Source organism: Ischnura elegans, chromosome 9 (assembly GCF_921293095.1).
Source record: "Ischnura elegans chromosome 9, ioIscEleg1.1, whole genome shotgun sequence".
Lineage (NCBI taxonomy): Eukaryota > Metazoa > Arthropoda > Insecta > Odonata > Coenagrionidae > Ischnura > Ischnura elegans.
This window is the reverse complement of record NC_060254.1, coordinates 87523103-87548570: the sequence shown is the minus strand read 5'-3', so window position 1 is coordinate 87548570 and position 25468 is coordinate 87523103. Positions and strand designations below refer to the sequence as shown.

At 40.5% G+C, this 25468-nt stretch overlaps 1 protein-coding gene across 1 annotated transcript in view; it reads left to right on the top strand.

Annotated features, from left to right (window-relative positions):
• Window positions 1-20449: 20449 nt before the first annotated feature.
• LOC124165143 overlaps window positions 20450-25468 on the top strand; it is a 596583-nt gene continuing 591564 nt past the window's right edge. The window contains exon 1 of the mRNA XM_046542451.1: window positions 20450-23876. Coding sequence (XP_046398407.1) covers window positions 23015-23876 — 862 coding nt within the window. The 5' untranslated portion in view covers window positions 20450-23014. The remainder of the gene's footprint in view (window positions 23877-25468) is intronic.

Sequence of the window (25468 nt, the reverse complement as noted above, 5' to 3'; positions counted from 1 at the left end):
GCCCATTTATTTTCGCCGAACCTCTAAGCGAGTTTCCTTTCTTCTCAAATCCCATCTGTAAATCGATGACTGCGATTTTTCTCGTTCCTTAGTTGCCAGGAGACGATATTTTAGTTGTAGTATGGCCTACAGTTGGATTGATGCGGCAATTATTCTTCCATTCTGATGGCTCTTGCAGTTCGTCGAACATCAGATGGGAAATTTCATTTATTAAGCATCTTTTTTTATTATTTCAAACTCCCTGTTATAAAGTTTTGAGTGGAAAGTATTATGGCTATTACTAGATGGATAAAAATATTTAACTTTAAATTTCAACCTGATATCCACTTTAGAAGTTGCATGGTCTCTCGTACCGATCAACAATTCTGTGATTCCATTGCAATCAATATTTTTGGATTAGGTTTAGCATATTTAGCTTTCATTTTTTACTATAAATGAAGAACCAATGCTGCAGAATGTCCACAAATGAATAATCTTAGCATTACTTATTAAAATGGGTTTAAAATAATGGCTAACTAACTTATATGAAGATACTTGATGAAAATATACCAGTGTGCACAGAGGTTTAAGTTTCAAATATAGCATTAAAATTAGTAAAAAGAGACATTGTAGTATTTCCATTGGATTTATTTCAACACTGCGTGTTTAGTTGTTACAAACAACATTATGAAGTGCCAGGTGTTAAAGAATTCCAGTGGAAATATTTAAATGCCATTTACCTATTATAAAAAACTTCCGCCTCCTCATACCCCACACCATACAAGATAGAGCGATAAAATTCCAATATTTTGTGTCGTCAGATAATGAAACACGGCGATATGTGCATATTTTGCAACTTTTTTGAAAATATTTCCTTCGTTTCTACGCAGAGCCCCCGCCAAAAAAATCACCTTTTTCCCGCATACATGCTTTCAACAAATAGGTATAGTATGCAACACAGTAGCTATGGTCGAGGGTACATTGGTAAGATCCTGAATGTTAGAGCACCCCATTCTACTCCGCCTCTTTCCTCATCTCCCTCGGTCACCAGCAAATATTTGGATGAAGTGAAAGGCCTTGTCTTCGTCTCTGTGAGGCTAGACCTTTCCCTTTCATCTATATATGCGCTCACACCATTCCGACTTGATGTACACAGCCTGACATCCAGACCCTTATTGAACTCGGCCGTTGCAGGAGAAAAGTCAGGATACCACCGTAAAAATTTCTGACGCCGCGCCTTTCCCAACGTCGATTGTTTGCAAGAGCAGTTTTTTCCAAGACGTTGAACATCAAGATGAAAGCTAGAATTGTTTTCAACTGTGCTACGACAACATGCCTACCGGCATTGGTGGTAGCATCTCGTTCAGTGTGTGCGCCACCCCTTTTTTTAGATAAATTCCCTCGTTTTTAAGTTATATCGATTTATTTTTTGTTTTCTAATAGAAATTACACTCTTCACACTTCTAATTAGAATTATCTATAACGTTAACCTAACATTCGCTATAAATGCATTAATATTGACTTGTTTCATATAATAGTGTGAGAAAATTTAAAGAGGGAACTGTCTTTGCTTGTGCACTGACCTTGGTAATTCGTTTACATTTACAACCATATCTGCATTTTTTTCCATATGACTATGAAATATCATTCCACCATTTTTATTTACCATTACGTTGTTATTACCATTTATAAATTTCCCAAAGTGGTTAATTTTTTATTCAAGATACTTATACTAGCATTTTTTGCTATTTTTCAATCTGTCATTTATGAGATTTTGCAGATATCTTCATATGATTATAATTTGCACGACTAAGCAATTCAAACAATTTTTGCCATCATTCTTAGAGTTTTCCTTTTTTAAAAATAAAAATTTTAATTTTTGTAAATGGGTAATCTTACCCGTCAATAAACTTCAGACCACCAATAAGATTTATTATTATAAAGAGCCTCAGCTCGTTGATGTTGCCGGACATTATGGTTGAAGTAATATTTCAAAACAAGCAAGGCTCACAAAAATAATTCAATAGTGTTTTCATTTACAATACATCCAAAAAGTCATCGGATAGATATTGCCGTATCTATTTTATTTGTGATAGCCTGAAATATTATCGATATTTCCTCAGAAAACTCTTAATATGAATGAGGAAAACTTATTGTGTTAGCCATCTCCCTTACTATTTGTCTTATTCAAAATGCAACCTCATTCTGTAACCAGGGATACCGAGTCCATGCTGACCTTATTGATACAAAGGTGTGTATTTTAAAACAAATATCACTGCCTAAAATTTTCTCTAAAAGCATTTTAATCGATGACTCTCCAGTTTCAAAAGAAGTTTACGAAATAATCGTTTCCTGCTAGCGCTAGCTGCTTGAAAAAAATCTAAAACGCCTGCTACAAAAACACTTAATGGCTCTTAAAGCTGCTAGAGACCTTCTAGGAAAAAAATAAACAGAATCGATCTTCATTATTTCGGAAAGACCTCTCGACGTGCTACAATTTTGGATGCGATAATTGAAACCTTTGCCTGAAAAAAAAGCGGAGAAATATGTGTTGTCCGCGGAGTAAAAAAAAAGTGTGTGTCTTAGAGGGGGAAAGTGGAACGGAAACGAAAGGCACAACTTTGACGGCAATTCTCGAAAAAATACGGCGGCTTTATTTTCCTCATTCATGATTACCGCTGGCAATGGGGGTAGCCACTTAAAATATTGCGTCATCTGGCTGGTCAATCGAGGCCGCCTATTTCGATTCCCTTCGCCCTGCCGAAATATACTGCGGGCCACCGTTTTAGCCCAATATTGGCGATTCCCCTTCTCTCAAACCGGCAATTCAATCTTTCTAATAATACGAAATAACTCACTTTGTAATTTCGCCCTATAGGTATGTGGTTGACCCAATGAAGCTTTAGCACTTAATACACTTTCTGATAGTACAAACTTGAATAACTTGCTACAATCCACAATCCTAAGTACTTCAGGCGGCTTGCGGGATAAAATGTAGATGCAGAAATGGCTTCCAATTTCAAAACTACTTGGCTTTCTATGACTTGCCTTAAATGTTACTTTGCGTAAGTAAGAGGGACGTTTTTTTTTGAACTTCCGATGGGTAATGAACAGAAGTCGAAGTGTATGATTAAAAATTATTTCAATTTTAAATGTTGAGCACACTTGTGGTATCCTTTCGACATAATCGCCTCGTCATTTGAGGTATTGGTTGTGCATGTGGACAGGTTTTACTATACCTTCTTCAGAAGATGTTGTCGCCAGTGACATCCAATGAATTTTGCCTTAGTTCTGAAACGCAAAGCCAGTTTGAAAAGCCTTCCCTACTAGCCAATTCTTCACTTCAGTGTTAAGATGGAGGTCACACGGCACTAGGTCGGCATTGCACGGCGGGTGATCGAAAATGTCCCATTAAAAATGCTCAAGGAGCACTTGGGCTGCATCAGCGATGAGATGACGGTCGTTGTCATGGATCAAAACACTTCCTGAAGCCAGCATGTCTCCTCTTTTGTTTTAAATGGGAATGAGTGTAATGTTTCACACTCCAGCCACAGCACACTAAAAAATTATCTATTATCGGCATTTAGGTCGAAACATGTCAATGCTGAAGCCATTCGGCGAGTTTTCTGGCTGTCAATCCGCAGTGCACACTTTGCGGGAGAATCCATTGAGGCAGTGTAGATAATGAGATTGCTGCTATCCTTAAACTATCAACTTACGGTCAGAAATGATTTGAGCGTGTGGTGCGGAGGATGCGCAGTTGCCCTATGGGCACAGTACCCGTCTGTCGCTTGTATAGTGTTTTTGCCAAGCAATCGGAGTTTGAAAAATACACGGCCCTCGTATTTTCACTTTGAGTCTCACACACAGAGAGTGAACTTTTACCTTTTGCGTTGTGGCATTTTATTTATTTCTCACTTCCCCGTTAACAATTCATAATGGCCTCAACAACGGGTGTTTCAACAAAGACAATAGAACATCACAAATAGCCATTCCCTGGATAGGGACCACCTACCCAGGCGTGATTCGAACCCGCGACATACGGATTGGCAGGCGAAGACTATACCCCACCGCCACAGAGGCCGGCAAAGAATTATGCATGCCAAAGATATACAGAGTGATGTCTGAAAGTTTATGAAAATTGTTAATGTTTTTGGTTCTCTAGAACCTCAATTTGGTGGTTCTTATGAATTCTCAGAAAAAAATAATGGCATGGCTTTGGCCTTAACACTTTCAGCCGGAAGGTAAAAATTTTAACTTTGCCGTCATACGAAAACTTTTTTTTGTTATTTAACTTATGATTGGCAATGAATTAGTGGATCAATATTGATGAAAAGATAATAGATAAATCATTTACTACTTTAATAACACAATTAAGTGCAACTTACCTCGTAAAAAAGGTATGAGATATCCGAGGGCGCCGGAGACACAGACCTTTCAAGGTTATCTGCCAAGAGACATCTGCCGTCAGCTATAGATGACGCTCGGTTTGAAAGTGTTAATTGAGAAATAACTGCCTTCCTTTCATGAGGAAAATGAGCTATGTGCGCATATGTTTATTTTAACTTCAAATAGAAAAATATTAGAGGTCATTGTATGTTTTTAAGATTGTTATTCCAAAGTTTTTTTCAATTGGAAATAATTTTCCCACAACTAAATTTAAAGCATACTCCATATTACTCTAAGAGAACGAAATCTCCGCTTCTGTCGCATTTTTTAACGTCACGACTGCAGGGTTAAACGTGTACTCTTTTTTCTCATAAAAATCACGTACAATCTCACAGCGGTTGGACGCATCCGTCATCCCAGTTCTAAAGCCGTCGAGATACCCATTCGCAAGACTTTGGTCACGTTCTTGCTCGACGAATACTCACTCATCGGTGGGGGAGTGAACCAAAAAAAAAGGAATAACGTAATGTGAAGATCTTCACAACGGGAAACCTCTTCGAATTTTTTCTCCCCGCTTATGCGAATACATCGACGTTTATGCCCACCGATCCGCCGAAAAAGGTTCCCAGCGGGAGGGGTGGCGTAAAGGCGCCAGACATGAGATTGCATGTGAACAAGAATTTGAAAAAGGAAAAGCAAATAATGCGGTTGTATGCAAAACTCCTAACACAGGTTTACGCATCTATCCGGGGTATTACATATTATACGTATACCATGTATTTATTATTCTTTTTAAATATGCGATTCCGGTTTGTTTATTGCGGGTTCTTAGGGTTATGTTTCTCGATCGATCAGATACTCATGTTGGATTGACAAATTTTAATCGAGAAACTATTTCCTTGAGGGTAAAACTGGCAAAATATAGCAAATACTTTATCGGTGGAAAATGGATGAAGTTATCTCTTAAATACATTAAGTATTGAATAATGGTTTCTCTTTCTAAATCGTTTTATAATGATTCGTTGGAAATTGTTTTTGGATAAAAGTATAAAATATTAATCCTTGCAATGATACCCGCCTTAAGTTATCCCCTGCGTAAATGAATCAGTATAATCATAACCGTCATGTTTAGAAAAAATATATAGCTGTGGGAAGAAGTCAGAGCGAGGAGATGAATAGTTTTTTGTTGATATTTTTCATTAGTATGGATTCTTTCTCAATATGTAACTGGACAATTCCTTAAGCAACAAGCATGAGTTTTTCATTTTAATATTTGTCTAATCTTTACGCTTATCCTAATTAACTAGCCGACGTACCATCTACTGTCAATTCCCTTCCCTGAAATAAATGTTATGATATGATAGATGCAAAATTTCACTGCCGTTTTAAATCTAATAAAGAAACTCAGATGAAATTGTAAATATGCATTATACCCGCAATCGAGTACTGTTAAAATAGAATTTAAATGGAAATCTGAAGAAGTTAAAGCGAGTACCTAAATTTATGAGAGTTAATGAAATTAACCCAATTTTGAGTCCTTTTCCCTAGATCTCTCCCCTGCTGGAAGCCTTTCTGAGTAAATACGCAACGCAACAAAGAAGCGAAGAGAAAAATTAACGACACGAGATCGCTCTGAGCTACCACCCGGGAGAGAACTAGCTCATTTCATTCTTCATTTGTTTTTTACTCGCCGGGGAATCGCCGTGACGAGCGTGAAGTTTGCCCTCGCCGCTCCGGCTCCTTATTGAGCTTGCCTGTGCCTGCCCTGAACGTCATCAGGGCCCACGCCGCGCCGCGGCCAATCGCACGTGGGCCACGAGATGCCAACGGCTGCTGCGGCATTCCCTATTCCCTCCCACTTACAACAGGTCAGCCTCGGTTCCTCAACGAGGAGGAGGAAAAATAATTGGCATCAGCTGTCAGCTAGGAGAACAAAGCTCCTCAAGAGATATTGTCTCAGCATAAGCGTTTCACTGATATAGGATTAGCAGAAATTGAAACCATGATTTCCTAAGTGGCATAAGTTCACATGACAGGAATTGGAGAGAAAATGTATTAATGCATTTATCCTTAGGGCTACTTAACCTGCTGATTCAATTTTTCAAATTTATGGTATTACGAATTTTAGAACTGAAATGATTGCTTTAGCAGCTTTTAGAATATAGATAAAGAGTTATTTGTCTAAGATATTTTCGACATTGACCATTGGAATTCTTGCCTTCAATTGACACGGAAAACATAATATACAACGATATTCAACGTTGAAGTGCCTATTGAATTTTATTCATGTAGGAATGTGGCTTCCCTGGAGAATGAATCTCTGATTTATAAGCATCATCAAGAATGTTGGTTAAAAAGCTGTGCTTTTGATAAGAAAAAAATGTCTCAGATTGAATAAAGTCAGTGGTTATAAAATTGATATACATACTTGGATATAAAAGGGATGAATAAATATATTTTCACATCTATTAGCGAAAATTTCATGGTGAGCTCATGCACTATGCACTCTTTCTATTGGCTTTGTGATACCGAAATAGGATAATTATTAGCATCAATTACCAGCAGATTTTAATTTCATAAACAGTATTAAAGTTTAGGATAACGAATACTCACAGAATATAGGGCGTGCGATCAGTTTGTAAATATGCATCAATAAGCAATGGCGGCAGGGTTAAGTCGTTGCTTACCATACCGAATGTCGCGGGTTCGAGTCCCTCCTGGATAGGCAGCCCCTCCAGGACATAGGTGTGTGTGATCGTGTGTTGTTGATCGCTTCAACTCTCGATGTGAAGGCCTCATTGTCCTGTTTTCGGAGGTAATTGAGTTAAATAAATAGTAATACATGTCCCTAGACTAAATGCTATTTTTATATGAATGACACAAAAATGAGATTGCTATTAGACATGCAGATTCTTTTTATTCGCTTATTATTCTTATATTCCAAATGCGCAAGATAATATCCAATACTCTGAATTAAATAAAGTGGAGTTTTGTGGAGGATTTTTGTCAAATTTAACATTTTTACGAAAAAGGTTTTTTGATTAAATTTCAGGTTTTTTTACATTTTTTATCCATTGAAATACTTTTTAACCTCTAGTGCAAACCAAAAGCCAAAATAGCCAAAATATTTCCCAAACCATGACCCTTCAGTAGGTCACCGTTAAAGAATGTAGAGCAGAGCTGAGTTATCAATCAAATACTTTTCAAAGCTTAGGATGTGAGTGTGTATTTCCGGTCATACTGCTTGAATAGGTTCGTTAATAAAAGGAAATATTTTGGCGTGACTTCATGGAATTATGTTCTTAGTGGACGGATAAAATAAGAGACTTTATATATCCAATAGAATATTAAATAAAAGACGTTGGTTCCTATGCCTCCATCTCCATCGCAGGGACGCATCTTAGGCCTGAAAACGCTGGCAGCAGTGCCAGCGAAACTGTTGTCTTAAACCAACAACCGACGTGGTAGCACCGGAAGAATGGATACATTGGAACCTCTACATCGCGGAAACCTACTTAGTCTCAATAGACCTAGGGTTCGCCAACTCTCTAGGCATTGTAAAGATGCAATTAACTCGTTGCATGCTTTTGAAGACACTTTTGGCAGTTAGGTGGAGGGATGTTAAGGGAAGCATGGTTTTTAAGACGAGGGACGGATGAGTTGGCAGAAAGGAGGGTTATGTATAAGAAAAGGGACTAATGTTGAAATAAGCATGTATTTAACAGGTTTTATTTTGGATTGTTTTGGGCATTACTGATTCCAATTGCTCAAGGAAATCTAGATTCCTTCCTTTCTATTCCGTAGGGAATGTTTCATGGATGAAATCTCCCACATGCTTTTTCAGTCCGTATCCTTAACTCCCCTCCTAGCTGCCTAAAATGTATTAACGAGCATGCAACCAGTTATTTTCACATTGATAATGCCTGCGAAGTAGGCAAATATTAGGTTGGTAAATAAATATTAAAAATGTCATTGTTTATTCGCTAATTAAGATTACTTTGAGTAATATTAAAATACCGTATGGCATTTACTTTTTTGAAATTAACATATTAAACCAACTTTTTAACAAAAAAAATAACAATATTATGTAATTTCTAGCTTAACAAGGTTAAATTTAGTTGATAACGGTACAGCCAGGAGAGCTACAGTTTGGGAAATCAAGGATTAATTCGCTTAATAAAAAACATTTGTCCTTAATTCCATAGTGTTTCAATCACCATTAAAAATTAATTGCTTATATAAGAGCGAAAATATTGTTTCCCTGAAAATTACGCTATCGTGTAAGCAGCATGTTAAAAAGCCTTTGACAGGGAAGATGTTATGCAATTCTATTCCCTTTTAATTGCCGTTGAAAGAAAAAGAAGTTTAAGTTTAACATTTTTTTACACATAAAGACGCAACCTTCGATCAATCATCGTAATGCAATTCTAAGATTGGCATACTACTTTCCTCCGTTACTCCCTATCCCATGCCATGTCTTTTCCTCCCTGAGGCTTGTCCTCTCCGTATCTTTCTTGATCAGCCCTAAGTTATTGGCCTTTTGATCCTCTTCTGCTGGGGTGTATTATCAATTCAATGCGAGCTTTTTATGAAATATAAATTAAATATTCATGTCTTATTTAATTGAAAAGTCAGAAGCGTATCCTGGAAATAAGTAAACGTCGTACGGTATTTTTAATATTAATCGTGCATGCGGCCTTATGAAAGAAAAACTGGCGTTTCCGTGAAATATTAAAAACTACGCTCAAGCGCGTAAACCATGGGATCAAAGTTCGGTATGACGTGTGGCTTTTCATAAGCCTGCGAAAGGGCCAGACTTGCCCAGCGCCCGTAAAAAAAAGGAGGAGGGCATTATGGGCCGAGGCATTCATGCTCCGCTTATCGGTACGCCATGCGCCTCCTGCACCTCATTTGAATCTTTCCCCCACCTCTTTCCCCTTTCTTCCATCCCCACCCCCTTCCACCGCCCACCCGACGGAAACGCCCACGTGGCCCATGATCCTTCGCGCCAGCCACGAAACTCGGGTATCACCTTTTGTGCGGAGAGAAAAGAGACGAGTATTTGGGAGGGGGGTCTTGCGTCAGTGAAGAATCTCTTTCCCAGTTACCTTCACTTATATTTCTTTTGCGAGTGGAATGCTAACTGTCGTTGCTTATTTCTTTCTCGGGAGGGTGAAATTGCCGTACTTTTATGAAACTTACTGTGGTTATGGTTCCTCTCTCAGGTTTGTTGTTTATTGTCATGGATGGAGCTTTGCATGTATAAAGATTTGCTGACCCTGAGTGACGACAGTTCCACAGCATTTTTTTCTCCGCCGATGTGTGGGTAAAAATCATTTTCTACCAGTATTTCGTAGCGAATAAAGGCAAGGGTGAAAATCTAACTACCTATGCTCTGCAGGAATATTTCTCGGGTTTCCCACCGGGTGTCCTATCGGGTTGTAGTTCCCAACGTTTCCATGACTAAGTCCGTCATCGTCATCAGGGGTTAACCTTTTAACAATTTAAACAATTTAAATCAATTAACAATTTAACATCTATTAACAATCAACAATTTAACATCACTTAACAATTTAAATCAATTAAATACAGGGGTTAACCTGATGACGATGACGGACTTAGTCATGGAAACGTTGGGAACTACAACCCGATACGACACCAGGTGGGAAACCCGAGAAATATTCCTGCAGAGCATACGCCGGGAAAAACTCAGATTCTACACCTATGCTCTGTTAAATCCGAATCCGGAATTCGTCGTCTACTATTGGATGGTGTTGGTTTCCAAATGTGTTACCCAACAACCCGAGTTCCTTAACGCATATTGGATTGCCTTATTTTGAAAATTTGGTGGCGAATAACTAGAATTATTCGATTTTTGGAACAGTTCTAAATTTCTCAGTTCTAAAACTGAGAAATCTAGAACGGTTATATTCAAAATAATTAATAGTAATCTAGAACAAAATTCATTTTAAAATTTCATTTTAAATCAAATTGAATAAGAATATTCCAATTTAACATCAATTAAATACCTGCGCATTTCGTTGATAACGAATGCCAAGGAACGTCGGAATACTTATTGTGAATACTCAGTACAGTGACTGTTCTCAGAATTTTTCTAGAAAATTATATTAAATAAAAAATGCTTAGTTTTCTATAACCAAGGTTACTAGGAGCATGGCTATGGACAGTGAATATGGACTGTTCGAAGTGCGGTTTTCCGTATGTTTATTACGTTTTTGAGACTTATTCCAGTCTTTACTCAGAGTAAATCTCCTATATCTGTGCGAACATCTGCAACGAATGGAATTGCACGCGAAACACTCCCTGCACCAATAAAATTTATATAATGTAGTGTATTCTGAGTTACGATTTTGGAAATTATTTCACACGCTGAAACCTGGGTGGAAAAAATTGAAACATTTCTTTTGAATACACGTAAATTTACTTATTTCTTCTGGCATCTTTTCATTAAAAATCTTTTATACCATCTATCGGTCGAAGTCATTGGTATTTTTCGCCATGGGCTGGCTTTTGGAAATACGCATTACTATTCTGTGTCAAATGTAATGCCAAATACGCTACATAAGTAGCAATGGGGGATGGTAATGCCGTAAAAATGTTGTCGAATTAAGTTGCTCCAATTTTAGGCACATTTTTCACAAGAATCTGTTTTCTCTCGCGTTTCCAAATCATTGATTATTTCACTCACAACTTAGCTAAATCATAAAAGGATCGGTTTCCAATAACATATCCAAAAACATATCATTTTCATATGTAAATAAATAATTTGGCATAGTTTTCAGGGAGTGTAACTGAAATATTATTTTAGTTTGAATGGGGCATGGCTTAACCTTATGAAGCAGCATTTATATTAAATAGAGTAGTGCTTTCTTAAAATAAAAATACTTTGTGCTATTCTACACTTTATTTAAATAGCACGACCCGGGTTTCTGCAGGATGATAGCATGATATGCAGAAACCCGGGTCGACTATTTAAATAAAGTGTAGAATAGCACAAAGTATTTTTATTTAATGATGAAGCAGTTCCATAAAGTAGGTAACGCCGGAAACCGTGTCTTACATTATGAGTAGTGCTTTGTTTCCAGTAATTACTCTACCTATAGAATCATTAGTTCCATCACGTTATAGAAAGTGCCTTGCCCCAAGGGAAAGAATTTATTTGGATTGTTTTTCCCTGATAATATTTTGTCCAAACCTAGATTCTTTCCGCAAATACTGACTAGTTTGGCTACGGAAGTTGATATTAGTTTCGAAATGGACATGAAATCCAATAACCCAAATTCTTCGATTTCCCAAGAATTATTTTATTTTTTCGATCTGATGCTATAAAAAAATAGGTCCTCGTGCGGTTAGTATTATTTTCATAGGAGAGCTACCAGCGTTGCTCGGGAAGGACAGTACCCAGAGAAGTGAGAAACTTGGAATTCATCGTCAAATGGCTGGATTGTTAGGATAACCCCTTGCGCTGAAATGACGAGTCTATCTCGTCATGAACTTCCAATGCCAAATCGCAAAAGGACGAGTGTGTCTCGTCATCAGAATTTAGCAATTTAGGATTATTTAGGGAAATAAATAGATATTTTTAAAATTAACAATGTTAAAAACAAACATAGTATACATTAAGAACTAATATTTCATGAAATATTATGCATTGGAAGGAATACAATGATTTTATTCGAGTAGCGATGGCTGTGTTCTCGAGGTCCTTGCGGGAAGAGGATTCGTTGGTGAACAATATGAAATAATAACCACTTTTTATTTCATTGTTCCAGGTTGATTACAAACTACGAAATATTATTTCATTAGCAACCACTCCATTTAAAAAGAACCGCAGACACATAAATAGAGGATAGGAGCACGGTATACCGAAAATAAATCAAAGTGGAAGGGGATAAGGAGCAAATCAGGTATGATGGTAGCAAACTTATGTAACAGCAAACAATGGAAAAACCATTTCGTTTTCCACACTCGGTATCAGCTTATACCCACTCCACAGCATTGATCAATATGTATGTCCGCGCGTGCTTAAACTAAAAACGTCTTGTGAACGCATACCCCAGCAAAAAGGTTTGCAGCAAGAGGATTAATATTTAATTGTGGAATCCTTCGAGTTAAGTCTTCCATTTGAGAGTGTCAATAGGTGTGCCTACCCGACAGGATGTCAACCACAGAAGTTGTATGACGTGACGTAACTAACGGAAATGAGAAAAGGACGTTAAGGACGCGTTGGACACAATTAAAAGTAGCAGCAAGGGATTTGGAAGCATGAAATGTGCCTTTGTACAAACCTTGGTTGTAATGCGTGCATCTGTACGGAAATGCATAGCGGACAGACAAACAGACTTCGGGGTCCTCTTTTATATTCCGTAAAACTCACTTTTGACACGGACATGCACACAACTGAATTACACATAAAACGAGATAAGTTCCCGGTCCCTTTGACTTTCCTATGATTGCCAACGTTTATTTTCCCGCATGTAACGAGTTCGGATGATACGAAATCCCCGCTATCATGAACTGTTTTTTGGTCCCTCGTAAAATTATTTCTCTTTTATAAATATAATAATATAAATAATAATTCATTTTTGCTACTTAATCGTTCTTTACCTTATCATCAGTTGTTCTCACGTGTGGCCATCACGACATATTTATACTGTTGATCTTAAGATCCTTTCCTTTAAAGCCTTTAAATAGAAAAGTGGGGAAGATGGTTAATTGTTACGGATCTTTAGTATTGTAAAGAGGATTTACAGAGTATTAATCGCCAATCCTGCTATGCATGCGGAAAATACCTTTATTGTAGATATAACGAAATCCCGTTTATATTAAAACAGAACAATGGCCCCCTGAAGCGAGTTTTACTCAATATAGAATTGGTGAGAACCAGTGGCTTAACTAGGAATACGCTTTTGGAGGGATGAGATGGCCTGTGGTGGCGCGGCTCCCCCCTCCAAAGCAATACAATTTCCGAGAAAATTTTGGAAAAATGACATGCCTGGAAATATATTTTACATCATTTTGTCATTTAAAATTTAACTTCAGTTAACAGATGCAGTTATTATATGGCAAAACAAGACAATATCTTTAAAAAATTTTTTGTTTCTCTGAGGCTTTGGAAGGAGGGATTTATCCCCCTCATCCCCTCCCCCATAGTTACGCCACTGGTGAGAACTTAAATATTGAAGCAGGGCCATAGCAGGGTGCAGTGGGGTAAGGGGAACGTGTACAAGTGGGCAAATCGAATCGGTCACTCTCCCGAGAGCCAGTCCCGCTGAGAGTGTTGGCGGACGAAGTCTGTGCGCTCGCCTGCCCGTCGAGAGAAAAACAAGCGCTCGCGGACGGGCGTATAAAGCTAGCTCATTCGTGCGAGGGCGTCGCGAGGCTCAGTTCACCGTGTGGGCAGGGCCTTGAGAGGTTATCGAGCACAGGCGGAGAGGTCCGAATGGCGCGAAACCGAATCTAACAGGTGCCTTGCCCCGAGGGCTAGAGCATGAAAACGCGAGGAAAATTGTGGAGCCGAGGAGGACATCCAATATCCCGGAACCCTGTTGTTCACTCCCGCCGACAACCTACGGTAGAAGCGGTTACCCCTTGCGAGTGAGATAAGGGGGGCCGGAGTGCAATTCGTTTTTCGCGGCGTGATTTCTTCGACCGCGAAAAACCTGACCCATTCATCCCGCCGTGTTAACCGAAAGTGCGTGACGGTAAACAACTTCAAGACTGCTGCTGACGACTTTTTTTTGCGACCATCCGTTATCGCTGTGGACCTTTTCGACTCGCGAAGAATGTGAGCTGGTTGAGAAGTCTTCTCTGTCGAAGTATTTCGCTTCCAAAATCATACGTGCGTACTGTGATATGGAGTGTTTTTTTTTAATTCTATAACACAGCTTTAGTGCAATTAATTTCACCTAAACGCTATGCGACGCATTGATTATTTGCGATATTCATCTTTGTGATGATGAATATATTAATGACCTTCGTGATATGAATTTGCTTGGACAATGAAGGATAGAGGACTGTTAGTAGTATAAAGATTCTATATATGTGAATCAAGCAAGTGATGTTTGCATCAAATTCAAACTTGCGTGCTGATCGTACAGTTCCATTGCACTGAAATTAAATCGTTGTTTTAAAGGGTTTTCTACTTAGATAATTTTCGTGGATAATTATTTATTATTATGTGCCACCCTCTCGAATAATTGGAATGAAGGACACTATGGGATTTTGAAGTTTATTCAAGTACGTCGAAATCGTAAATAGATGCGTGACTCTTTGCTGTATCGCATAATGTTATTGTCCCCATGGACCTCAATAATTGTGATAGGAATAATTATTTTCTTTTAAGTATGAAGATGATTATGTGAACAATCTAAAGATACTATATCAGAGTAATATAGCGAAAAATAGCGAGGTACCATAGAAGTTATTTAACACGTCTATGCATTAATCCTTCCATAGCAATCATTTTTTCCGGCCTTCGAACAATTTTGGCTCCAAGCAAATTTTTTCGCGATCCTCTGAGGTCGAAAGTTGATAGAAATTCAGTTTTTTTTTCGCTTCGTAACCCATATCCATTTCCGTTGGCTAGGTTCTTCCCCATTCCAACATCCAATACTATTCCGCCATCAATGTCCGCGTGCTCTCCATACCACACACCTTCATCCAACTCTAATTTGTATTACTTAACGAATTTTTTTAAAACAATTAAGTAATGAATCACTGGGGATTGCACATGGTGGGGCAAATATATATAACTGATACTTCTGCATATTTTTTCTTGTTAGCCTCTTTTGAGCGCTGATTATAAGATTTCATTATGCAAGCTATTAAATAAATCGAGTTCCTCACCGGTAAGTGTGAGCTTTGTTTTTTGCCAACAATTTTTTCGGTAAAGAAAGATCACGTGTTGCCAAGGTAGGTACACAATGGTGAGAATTGGTGCAAAGTAAATATATTTTTCAGGTATTTTTAGATTCGGCAATTTATTTCTTTATTTTTTTGGTAGATTCTATTTTCTTTATTGTTATATTTATATTATTAATATATTTGGTGTTTTAGAGGTGGAAAAGAAACTAATAGAGTACTATTTCCGGCGGTTATTGAAGCGGGCTTTGTTTTGTCTTTGGAAGAGTAGAATTCTGTGATTGTTTCTCTGCGATCTGATTGACGTGGTGGAATTCATTTGTTCCGCCGTGGTAGGTGACTCCATGGCATTTATATTCTTTTCTCAATGGTGAAATTGTTTGCTGCGTAGCTTAAATATACATATACAAAAGTTTATCATCATTCTATTTTAGCCAAACCGTCTGCTCTACGTGCTCTACCGCCTCGGTGGCGGCGAGGTAAAGTCCTTGCCGGCAAAAAAGGAGATCGCGGGTTCGAATCCTGCCTAGGTAAGTTACCCCTATCCAGGGCATGGTCGTTTGAGTACGTTAAACTGTTAACATGTTAATGACTCCGATATAAATGCCGTCTAGAGCTGTTTTCGGTGGCATGGAAATAAATAAAATACCTTAAAACTATTTAATCATAGAAAGTTACGTCTATTTACCCTCATCTTCTTATATCTTTGAGCGCTTGCAGAATAATTTAATATCCAATACAAACTGTATGAATTAGCGAAATTTTTATAGCAAAATTTTGTCCAATTTTTGAACTCCGATATTTGATTGAAAACGCTAGCGAGCTATAGCCTTCACCTCCGATCCCGTGCGGGAACGTATTAGCCCTCAGCCCGGTATTCCTCTTGGTCGGGATAGCTGTTTGCTTCGCTTTGAGTGCTGGGAGGATATCCGTGGCAAGTTCACGCCCGTGGACCGCTGTATTTTTCCCAAGGGGAGAGCGAGGGAAGGTTCTTTTCTGAGTCGGGCCGTCAACTTGTGTGTGAGCGTGTTTCGGGACGTGTCTCCGTGACATCACCTTCCTCTCACCCCCCGTTTCTCGCTCGGCCCCTCCCTTTGAGGTTGACACCCAGACGTCGCTTATCCTCGTCTCGCTCGTATCATTAGTGGGCTCTGACGGAGATCAAGGGCCACAAAACGTGAAAGAGTTTGTTCCTGAGAAGCTTTTACAATCTTTCGTCTCGTTTCTCATTCAAAATACAAGTGGATTTCGCGGACAAAGTACCTTATGTTAGTGGTGGTAAATGTTTTTTTTTAATGCTTTGAGAACCCGAGGTCCATTTTTGCGATGTCTGTTTTGCATAATAGACTGGCATATAACATATTTTATGTTAATGGCCCACACCACATGAAAATGTGTTGAAATAAACATTATCACTATTAATTATAGTGGATCATTTTCCTTTTGCATTGCTAATGAATGAAATGTTGGGTCGCGAGGAGGAGAACTGTGATCATATTTTAACTTGAACCCTATTGTGCATTGTAAATGCGCCTAAATAATTTTAAATACTTGCATAAACAATTACCGTGGCAATATTTCAGTGCATGGCTCTGGAAAGAATATTTGGATATATTCATTCTCATCATGGAAAATGACGAATACATTCTCATATTAATATTTATACTGTTCAGTTATTAGCTAAGGTATTAGTCTGCCTCGCTTGTGTTTGATGTTCGCCATGCGACCTTTTCAACGTTTCCATCTCCCAGAGGATGGAGAAATGGCGACGATGAACTGATTTCGTTGCATAATCCCAACCCAAATTTCTTGCTTATGAAACTTCCTCATTACTTTTCGAGGTTATGAGGAGTGGTTTCTTCTGAGACATGGTTATTTTTGCTACTCCACATACATATTTTTTTTGGTCGACGCGAGGAGGGCATTCGTTGTCCGCGGATCCGCGATTGATGGTGCAGCCCTCAGCCGTGCCCATATTCGCCGTGGCCTAAATGGCCGCTGTGCTCGCAGATCCGTTCGCATCCATCTCTCTGAGCGTCCCGAGGAGGAAACCGATAGGGCCATTTGCTCCGGCGAGGCTCACCACCAGCGCTGTCGGTGGAGGCTTTCGTGCAGAGTTGGACTGGTGGCCATCAGAGCTTGTACTTGGATATTGCAGTATATTAGGGGTTGAGCCACGGATAGTAACATTGCTGTTTTCATGTGTAAATGTTAAAAAATGCATCGTCAAGTGTACATTTCTGCAATGTAATTGTATTTCGTAGCCTTCTCAAATATTGCTATCGCATTAATATCCTAGCTATTAATTTCCTTGGACAATATTTGATCCTGAGCTTATGAAATTTTCTAACTCACCTTCCTTAAAGTGTAGGACCAACGATGATTTCTGATTTCGTTTCATCGGTAGATAGGATGATACGGTGCGTTTCATTCATGGCGAATTTCTTACGTAATTGTATTCAATTCATTCATTCATCAGACCCAGGGTCGATGGTGGGGTAGTGTATTAGGACTCCATTCAAGGACAATATCACTGCGTTTTAAATTGAGTTAGGGCGTAGCTATTTGATACGGTAAGGTGACCTAATTCAAGTGAATTGATCTCCTAAATTCGACTGCTTTTTGTTCTTTTTCAAACATCCTGCGTAAATTATAGTTAGATTGCTACATTTTATTTGTATTCACTATTTATTTTCATACTTGATGTAGAATTTAGGGAAACTAACTGACCTAAATTCACAAAATATCATATTATTATTAAATTTCATTTAAAGTAAAAGAAAGAAACATTTTTTATTGCCTAATGGAGTGTTTTTGGGTGAAATATTTTTTTTCGAGACATTTATCAGGAAATAAGTGGTTCTTTTCTCATCGATTCCTATCAACATTCTTGTGCTGTTTTCTTTGCCTTGTTTAAAATCTATTTGAGGGCTTAACACTTCAGTAAACTATCCCTTCCCCACTCTCAATTTATATTTAAGTATTTTCTCAAATAGAATTGCGCCTGGCTGTAATTTGCATCTCACTTATGGACTGAGGATGAAATTTTCTACCAAGGGAAAAAAAAACATTTTCTCTAACAAGTTATGGAGATCTAATTTTCGGGCAAGGAGTTATTACTTGCTTTAGGCCTAATCCTATGTGAAGCATGCGGCGTGGCAAATTTCTTCAGACCTATTGGTAATTTTACACGCGTCTGAGCATTGTGTCGTACGTGATAGTACTTGTTTCGTTCTGGGAAATATCGCCTTTCCGAGCGATAAGCCATCGCGTACCGTGAGCGACATATGTCCCGCAGACGCCCAATTCAATTTCTTCAATGCCTCAACGCGAGTTCACGTCTGCCACGAATTGTCTCCAATCCTACTATCTCCTCCTGCCCTGGAGAGGAGGCGAGAAAGGGCTCAGTTTCCTCTCGTGTTCTTTGAGAACGTTGTATTATATCGGCGGGGAAGATGTTATAATAGCAGTGTTTTTAACTTCTGCAAGGTCTGTTTCCAAGCAGTAGACAATCTTCAGCGAACAAATTCAACAGGAATAGTAGCTTTAAAACATTTTAGAGGGACTTTTTTCATCAGCATAGTATCAAAATACCCAAAGGAGAGTATAAATATTATACCACTGCTACGATTGATTAGATTTTTTCTTGCACGTTTGTCAAGGCCGTACTATAAATTACACCCCTTTCAAATGCAGTCTTTCCCCACAATGAAGCCCTCTGAAATTTTTACTACATCACGTTTAAGGTTTCGCTATTGAACACCACGATTCCTCGGTAGTTAGCGTCTGTCTTGCATCATCTCCAACCCCCATGCATGAGGAAGCTATTATTCGTGGGCCGAACTCGTACACTCATACTTAAATATGCTGTGTGTATACGTTGTTGCCTTATATTCAATTGCTAAGTTATTTCAAAGAGAAAGTATTCAACATTAAGTCGTATTCGTACATACTTGATCTTACCCCCTTCATGTGAACCCCCATGAAATTCACCCTCTCCCCAAGTTAACCCACCCGGTTTTTTTCCTGTCTACGGCCCGGAAATTGGACACTTCGCTTCCTCAAGAGTTTTGTCCAATGTCGCGCTCGTATAGGACGATGTCCGGAGAAGGACGGAGTCGATAGCGGCCTCGCCTCCACTGAGCTCCCGCGAGAAATCCTCCTTCGAATCCCCCTCTGGGGGAAGTCAGAGTGGGTGGGGCAGGAGTGGGAGGTGGAGCGATCCTTTAAACCGGGTCTGGTCGTGGGCTGACGGCCGGCCGGCGCAAGGAGGAAGAAGAGAAGGGGCCCTCCAGAGTTGTCTTCTGCCCTGCCGAGAGAGCGGAGGAGGTGGAGGAAGCGCCATAGAACAAGTTAACGGGTCCGTGAGGTTGGCGATACGGGGAGGAGGAGGCCGTCCGCCCGCCCTCCGAACCAACCTCTCCCCGCTCTCTTGCAGTGTGCGCCGAGATCCCCCGCGGGGATGGTGGTCGACGCAAAGCGCGCGAGGAATACGCAGCGGCGGAAGGCAGGACTCTCTCGCCACACTTCATCACAGGACTCGGTTCCGCACGGATCGGCGGACGAGGTGTTGGGGCAGGCAGTTTTTAGAGTTGCGGCTGGGTGGGAGTGCGTCGTCAGAAATCGGAGACGAATGTTAACAAGGATTGCTTACTGACGCTCCATTTTTTCTTTTGCTTTCTGCCGCGAGAAAATTTTTTTTATTCGGTGATTCCTACGTGAAAACCCCTGTCAGTCAGGAAAGTAGTTTATTTATAATTTCTGTGCACAGTTCGGCTCAAATCAATGGTGAAGACATGCATAATTGATCACTGAACTCGGTTCGGCAAAGAAGGCACGAGTTTTGAGTTCCGGCTGGGTTTTAGTGCGTCGTTAGAAATCGAAGACAAATGTCAACGAGGTTTGTTTTCTGACGCTCCATTGGAGAAGTTTTTTTTCTTTGGTGACTTCCACTCAAAAACCCCTGTGAGCCAATCGAGTAGTATATGTTTTTACTTAATCGATTAACTCCTGTACATGGTTCCGCTCTGATCAATGGTGAAGGCATACACACTTTATCTCTGAAGTCGGTTGAGGCAGGAGTCCTGAGTTTCGGCTGAGTGAGGATGCGTCTTCAGTAATCGGTTAGTTTTGTCAACGATTATGCTACTTTTTGTAACGCTACTAAACAGGACTATTTTCTTCGCTAACTTCTCGTCGATCTCACCTCGAAGATTAATGTCATCAGGGATTATGTTTTGGCCACATCAGAATTTTTTTTCTAACTCCTACTCGAATCTCCCTGTTAGTCGGAATAGTAGTCAAATATATTCAAAGTACTTGGTTTCACACTGATCGACGGAGAAGTTATTGGGGCAAGTTTGGCGAATGGAATGAGTCTTCAAAAACGGTCTTTCGTCGAAGCTTCATGTCAATCTTGACTCTCCTCTAAAAGTACCATTTTCATTGCTGCTTACTCCTCGAAAACTCTCATGAGTCGGACTATCAATGCCGTAATTTGTCCCATGGGTTTTTGCGCGAGGATGTTGGGAAAGATAGATGAACTTCAACTGAAAGAAAGGTGACAAGTCAGTGTCAACAATTAGTCAGTATTCAAATACTAAATTAATCAGTGTTCATCACTAGACCCCATAAGATTGAAAAATTTCTTGAACAAGTGCTCCCAAATTACCCTTAAAAGTGAGTGATTATCATCATCTTAGGGATCCTGAACGAAGTGATTCTTTTCGTTTTTGGATAACTTCGTTGAACTTGGTGGGCAACGCTTCGCCAAACCCGGACCTATTTTGTGAAGTGTGATGGTGCGTCGTAAATGGATAATTTCAGAGAACATCCAATTCAGAACTTAAGAATTGACAGCGAGAATTATAGTGAATAATTTCCGTCATCTTCGGATCTCGAACTTAAACTTATTATAACGAGTGTTGAAGTCGGTCAGCAGTGGATAATTTTCGTCTAATCGGTGCATCCAACCCGGGTTTTTTAGTCGGAAAAGGCGTATTTTGTCTCCCTTTCATTCAAGAAAGCAATCGGTGAATAATTTTACACAGCTATTGAAAATTAAAACTGGGTCTTGCCTGAGGAAGACATATGTGTATTTGGTGTTAATTGTTGGTTGCATTCATCCCTACTCCATGGAAGTTCTATGTAGTCTGGAATTGAAGTCTTATTTACGTATCCATCACTTCAATTCCATATTTTTTTTCGTTCTTGTCATACTTCCTTCGTTCCATCCAAGCTCGAAGCTTGGATGCAAGCACCCGGGCTCTCCCGCGGACCAACCCCGGCGGCCGACGCCTCCCTTGCGGCCGGAGGGTCTTGAGAGAGGCACGTGTTTTGCTCCCCTTGGCTAGCGTGGAGTTTCTCTCGGACACAAGGGGAGATTATTAGCAAGTGTTCCAACCCCTTCCAGCCCCCCTCTGCCCCCCTCCGAGTCTGCCTCCCCTCTGCGAAGAAGTGTGCTGGAAGATCGCCGCCCGTTCGTTCCACTTACGCGGACGATCAGTCGTGAGACTGGCGGTGAGCATCGCGGAGCGCGCGCGGACTTCACTCCTTCTTCTCCATTATCCCTCAAGGTCCCTTCCCGACCACGTGGATTTTTCCGTGTGTCATCTCCCTATACTCCCCATTCGTTGCCACGTCGAGGTGAAAAAGGTGTCGTAAATTGTTCCGGAATAAAACGCGAATTCAACCGCGACTTCAACGAGTGAATTTCCTAGTCGGTCGCGTCCCTTCGAGATATAACGGTGATTTTAAGTGTACCGGTAATGGTGTGTGCAAAGTGGCGATTGTGCGTCGTTCACGTAGCTTGTTTAGTTAGGTGTTCATTGATTGGTTAGGTGTTTGAGTGATTTGTCTCGTGTTTTTTTGAGCGTTCGTGAAGTTGAAATCGTGAGTGTGATAAGCATATGGTGTTGAGAATTGTGGGTAGAAGTCGCATCGAATTACCATTAGAAAGCGCATCTTCGTTGGATCAAACAGTGGTGCCATTTCTGTACTGGACGAGAGGAAATGCGCATTGAATTTGCCCGCTGGCTGAGAAGGAAAATCATTGATGTTAACTTTTTTCATCTTACTCGGTGTTTTTCGTCTTTCAATTCTATCAATCTATGGATTAGAGGTTAGCTGGTGAATTGAAGTTTTATGTAGGAGTCATTATCTAACTTATGGAAGTTATTCTGGAAATGCTATAAGTGTAGTTGTTATAAGTTTGAGGATGGGTAAAATAAATGGGTAATTTAGTGAAAAATGAAGTTCTCACAACACGAAAAATTGATTACAATGTGTGAAATACATCGCTGTATGCCGAGAAAGAATTTCTACTCCACATAATCGGGTAGAGATCGTGGTGAGTGAAATATTTTTCTCAGTGACGGGATAAAACTTCTTGTTCATCCATAAGTGACCATGAATGTAAAATTGGCTTCTCATCATCTGTAATGCAGTTTAATACAGAGCATCGTTCCCGAAGTGGATACTCAGATTAACGCTACGAAACAAATCAATCTGTAGTGAACATCGGGAAAGTCAGGAATGCATCCACAGCCTAGGTCTTCTCGGATTCCGCAACTTGACACATTTCGAAGGATGTCCCCAGGTGGCGTTCCCTATTCCCCAGACCCATTTGCGGCGATTCCGACGAGGTGTCGCTCATTTCCTTAATGACACCCCAGATGAACGTCTCCTCCCGGCCGGAGGGCGGAGCCCCACTCGGCAGGACCGCTTCGCACTGATTGTCCCGGAGGAAGAAGACAAGAGGACAATGACGTGCGAAGACGAGGAAGAGGCGGGCTCCTCCACGCCCCCCGCCACGCCGGGGCGCGGCAAACCCGCACCCGCCGCCATGCTGCAGTCCCCAGGCCGTGCCCTTCCGGCTGTCTCCATGCTGGCCCGCCACGCACCGCAGCAGCGGCGACCGCCGGAGAACCACCATTTCCGGCACCAGAGGGTCCAGGCGGGGAGTCCCGGGGCCGGCGGTGGTGTCTTGCGGGCACCTCCTCTGGCGATCGCCGCGGGCAAGTCCCCATCTCCCCGGTCGGCGCCGATGGCCGCGCCCAGTCGGGCCTACCGCTCTTTTTCCCTCCCACAATCCCCGGTGTCTCGCCATCATTTGGACGAGGAGTTCTACGACGACGACGAGGACTTTGAAGAAGATCCTCTTAGGGGCGCCTCACCTATCTTACGCCGTTTGGTCAAGCAGGACAGCGGCAACAAGGACTCCGGTATCGTGAGCGAGGGTCAGAGCGGAGGTACCGAGCGGGGACTGGAGGCCGCCTCGACACCGCCGCCCGTCCCCGACGACTCTGGAGGAACTTCTCCAGAGGGGGGCGGCGGAGGCCCGGATGGGGAGGATGTCGCGGGCGGAGGGAGTGGAGGCAGGGGCGGTGGTGGTGCTGGAGGTGGTGTGATTGGGCACCCTGGTGCCTACCAGGTGCAGTTGGTGTCGGAGCTGCGGCAGCTGTTGACGCTGAAGCAGCACTACTACCCGGAAGGCGGATGGGGCTGGGTGGTGGTGTGGGCCAGCGTGGCCGTTCACGCCCTCTCTCATGGTCTGCACGTCGCCTTCGGGATTCTGCTCCAGGTCACCATGGACAGGTTCCCCGCGGCAGGACTGGTCAGCACAGGTCGGTCGCCTCTCCTTTTTTTAAGTATCTCAATTCGTCATCACCGTTTCTGAAAAAATCGAAGATTGGTTCAACGCAGCTATACCATTAGCTAACTTTTTCTTATATACTTACTAGTTTCATGTATTTTCTATCTTTAATATCTTAACATAATGTAAGCCCTTATATATATTTCTACATTTATTTATTTCCATTAACTCAGGTTTAGGCTTAAAATGCCATTTCATCTTGGGTCGGTAGGAATGAAGAAGTGTGGAAATAGACAATTGCTTTCATGATGTTGAATATCAAATATTTCCGCCGAATTACACCACAAACAGTATTTTTCATCTTAATAACTTATCCTACATAATTCATTCGAAGCATACAGTTATCTTCCTTCCCACACAATTTTCCTAAGACGGTTGTCTTCATCGGACCAGCAAGTTTGATATTGGGGAGGATCTTTATAAATGCGAAAGTGGGTCTTTTAGTGAACATTTAAAATAATTTCTCCATGATGGAATATGTAGAAGTGTATTCCCCATGCTATCTTTATTGAACAAGTATTATTCTTGACACGTATTAAACCATTTTAGGGAATACTTGAATTTATTTACGATGGCATTTTTCGTAGTTGAATGGATAATTTCATGTTACGGGAGCGTAAAAAATCATTTTCCACCTAAGCCGTAGAGAATACGCATATTTATCAGTTTATTCATTTATTATTGGTGTCAGATTTTATATAGGGAAATATTATTTAAATTATCCTTAAATAACAGCTAGGAATATACAATTGCAAAATGGCATTTATTTCATTAAAACTTAAAATTTTATCCTCCTTGTCGACGCTATCACCGAGTATCACTCGTGTCAAGGAGATGGTATCTTCTCTTCAGTGAAGAGGTCTTCGTGTGGAAGGCCGTCGTGGGCTATCTTCATGCACGTTCTAGCGACTTTCTCTCTCGTATTCTTCCTGGATAGTATATTCATGCCGTTATTTCAGTTGAATAAATTCTGCAATATAATAAATATTGTAGATCAAGCACTTACTAGCGACTTCTTCTCTCCTATTCTTTCTGAATAACGAGATATTTACCGTTATTTCTCTAATATGTACTCTAATAAATGTTAGAATCTTTGTGTAAGGAGCAATTTAATACCTAAAGGATGGGTATCGAATCGTAGCGTGATACATCTGTAATCATCACTGGATGGTTTAAAGTTACAATAGAGCGAATACTTTCTGAAAACCGTTGATATTTATGGATTTCCTTTTCGACGACTTCAGTTTTCATATTCAGTAAAATTGAATGCAGATATATAATGGCCGACCGACCCTGTGTGTAATGAAATGGCTAGCAATGAGTCTGATAGTCACATTTTATGTGTAAGTCGTCGGTATCAAGGAGAATTTAGGTGAATTGATCAGAGAGAAATAAGAAATGGGGTATGATTATTCACGCGGAGATTATAAGGAGGCAGATGGTTTCGTATAGTGACGGGAGGGAAGATAGAAAAACTTGCTAGGGCACATTACTTCCTCTTGGTCTGTCCTATTTTTATTCCTTTCGTGATGCGTAACTCATTCAAAACTAGCGCTAACATAT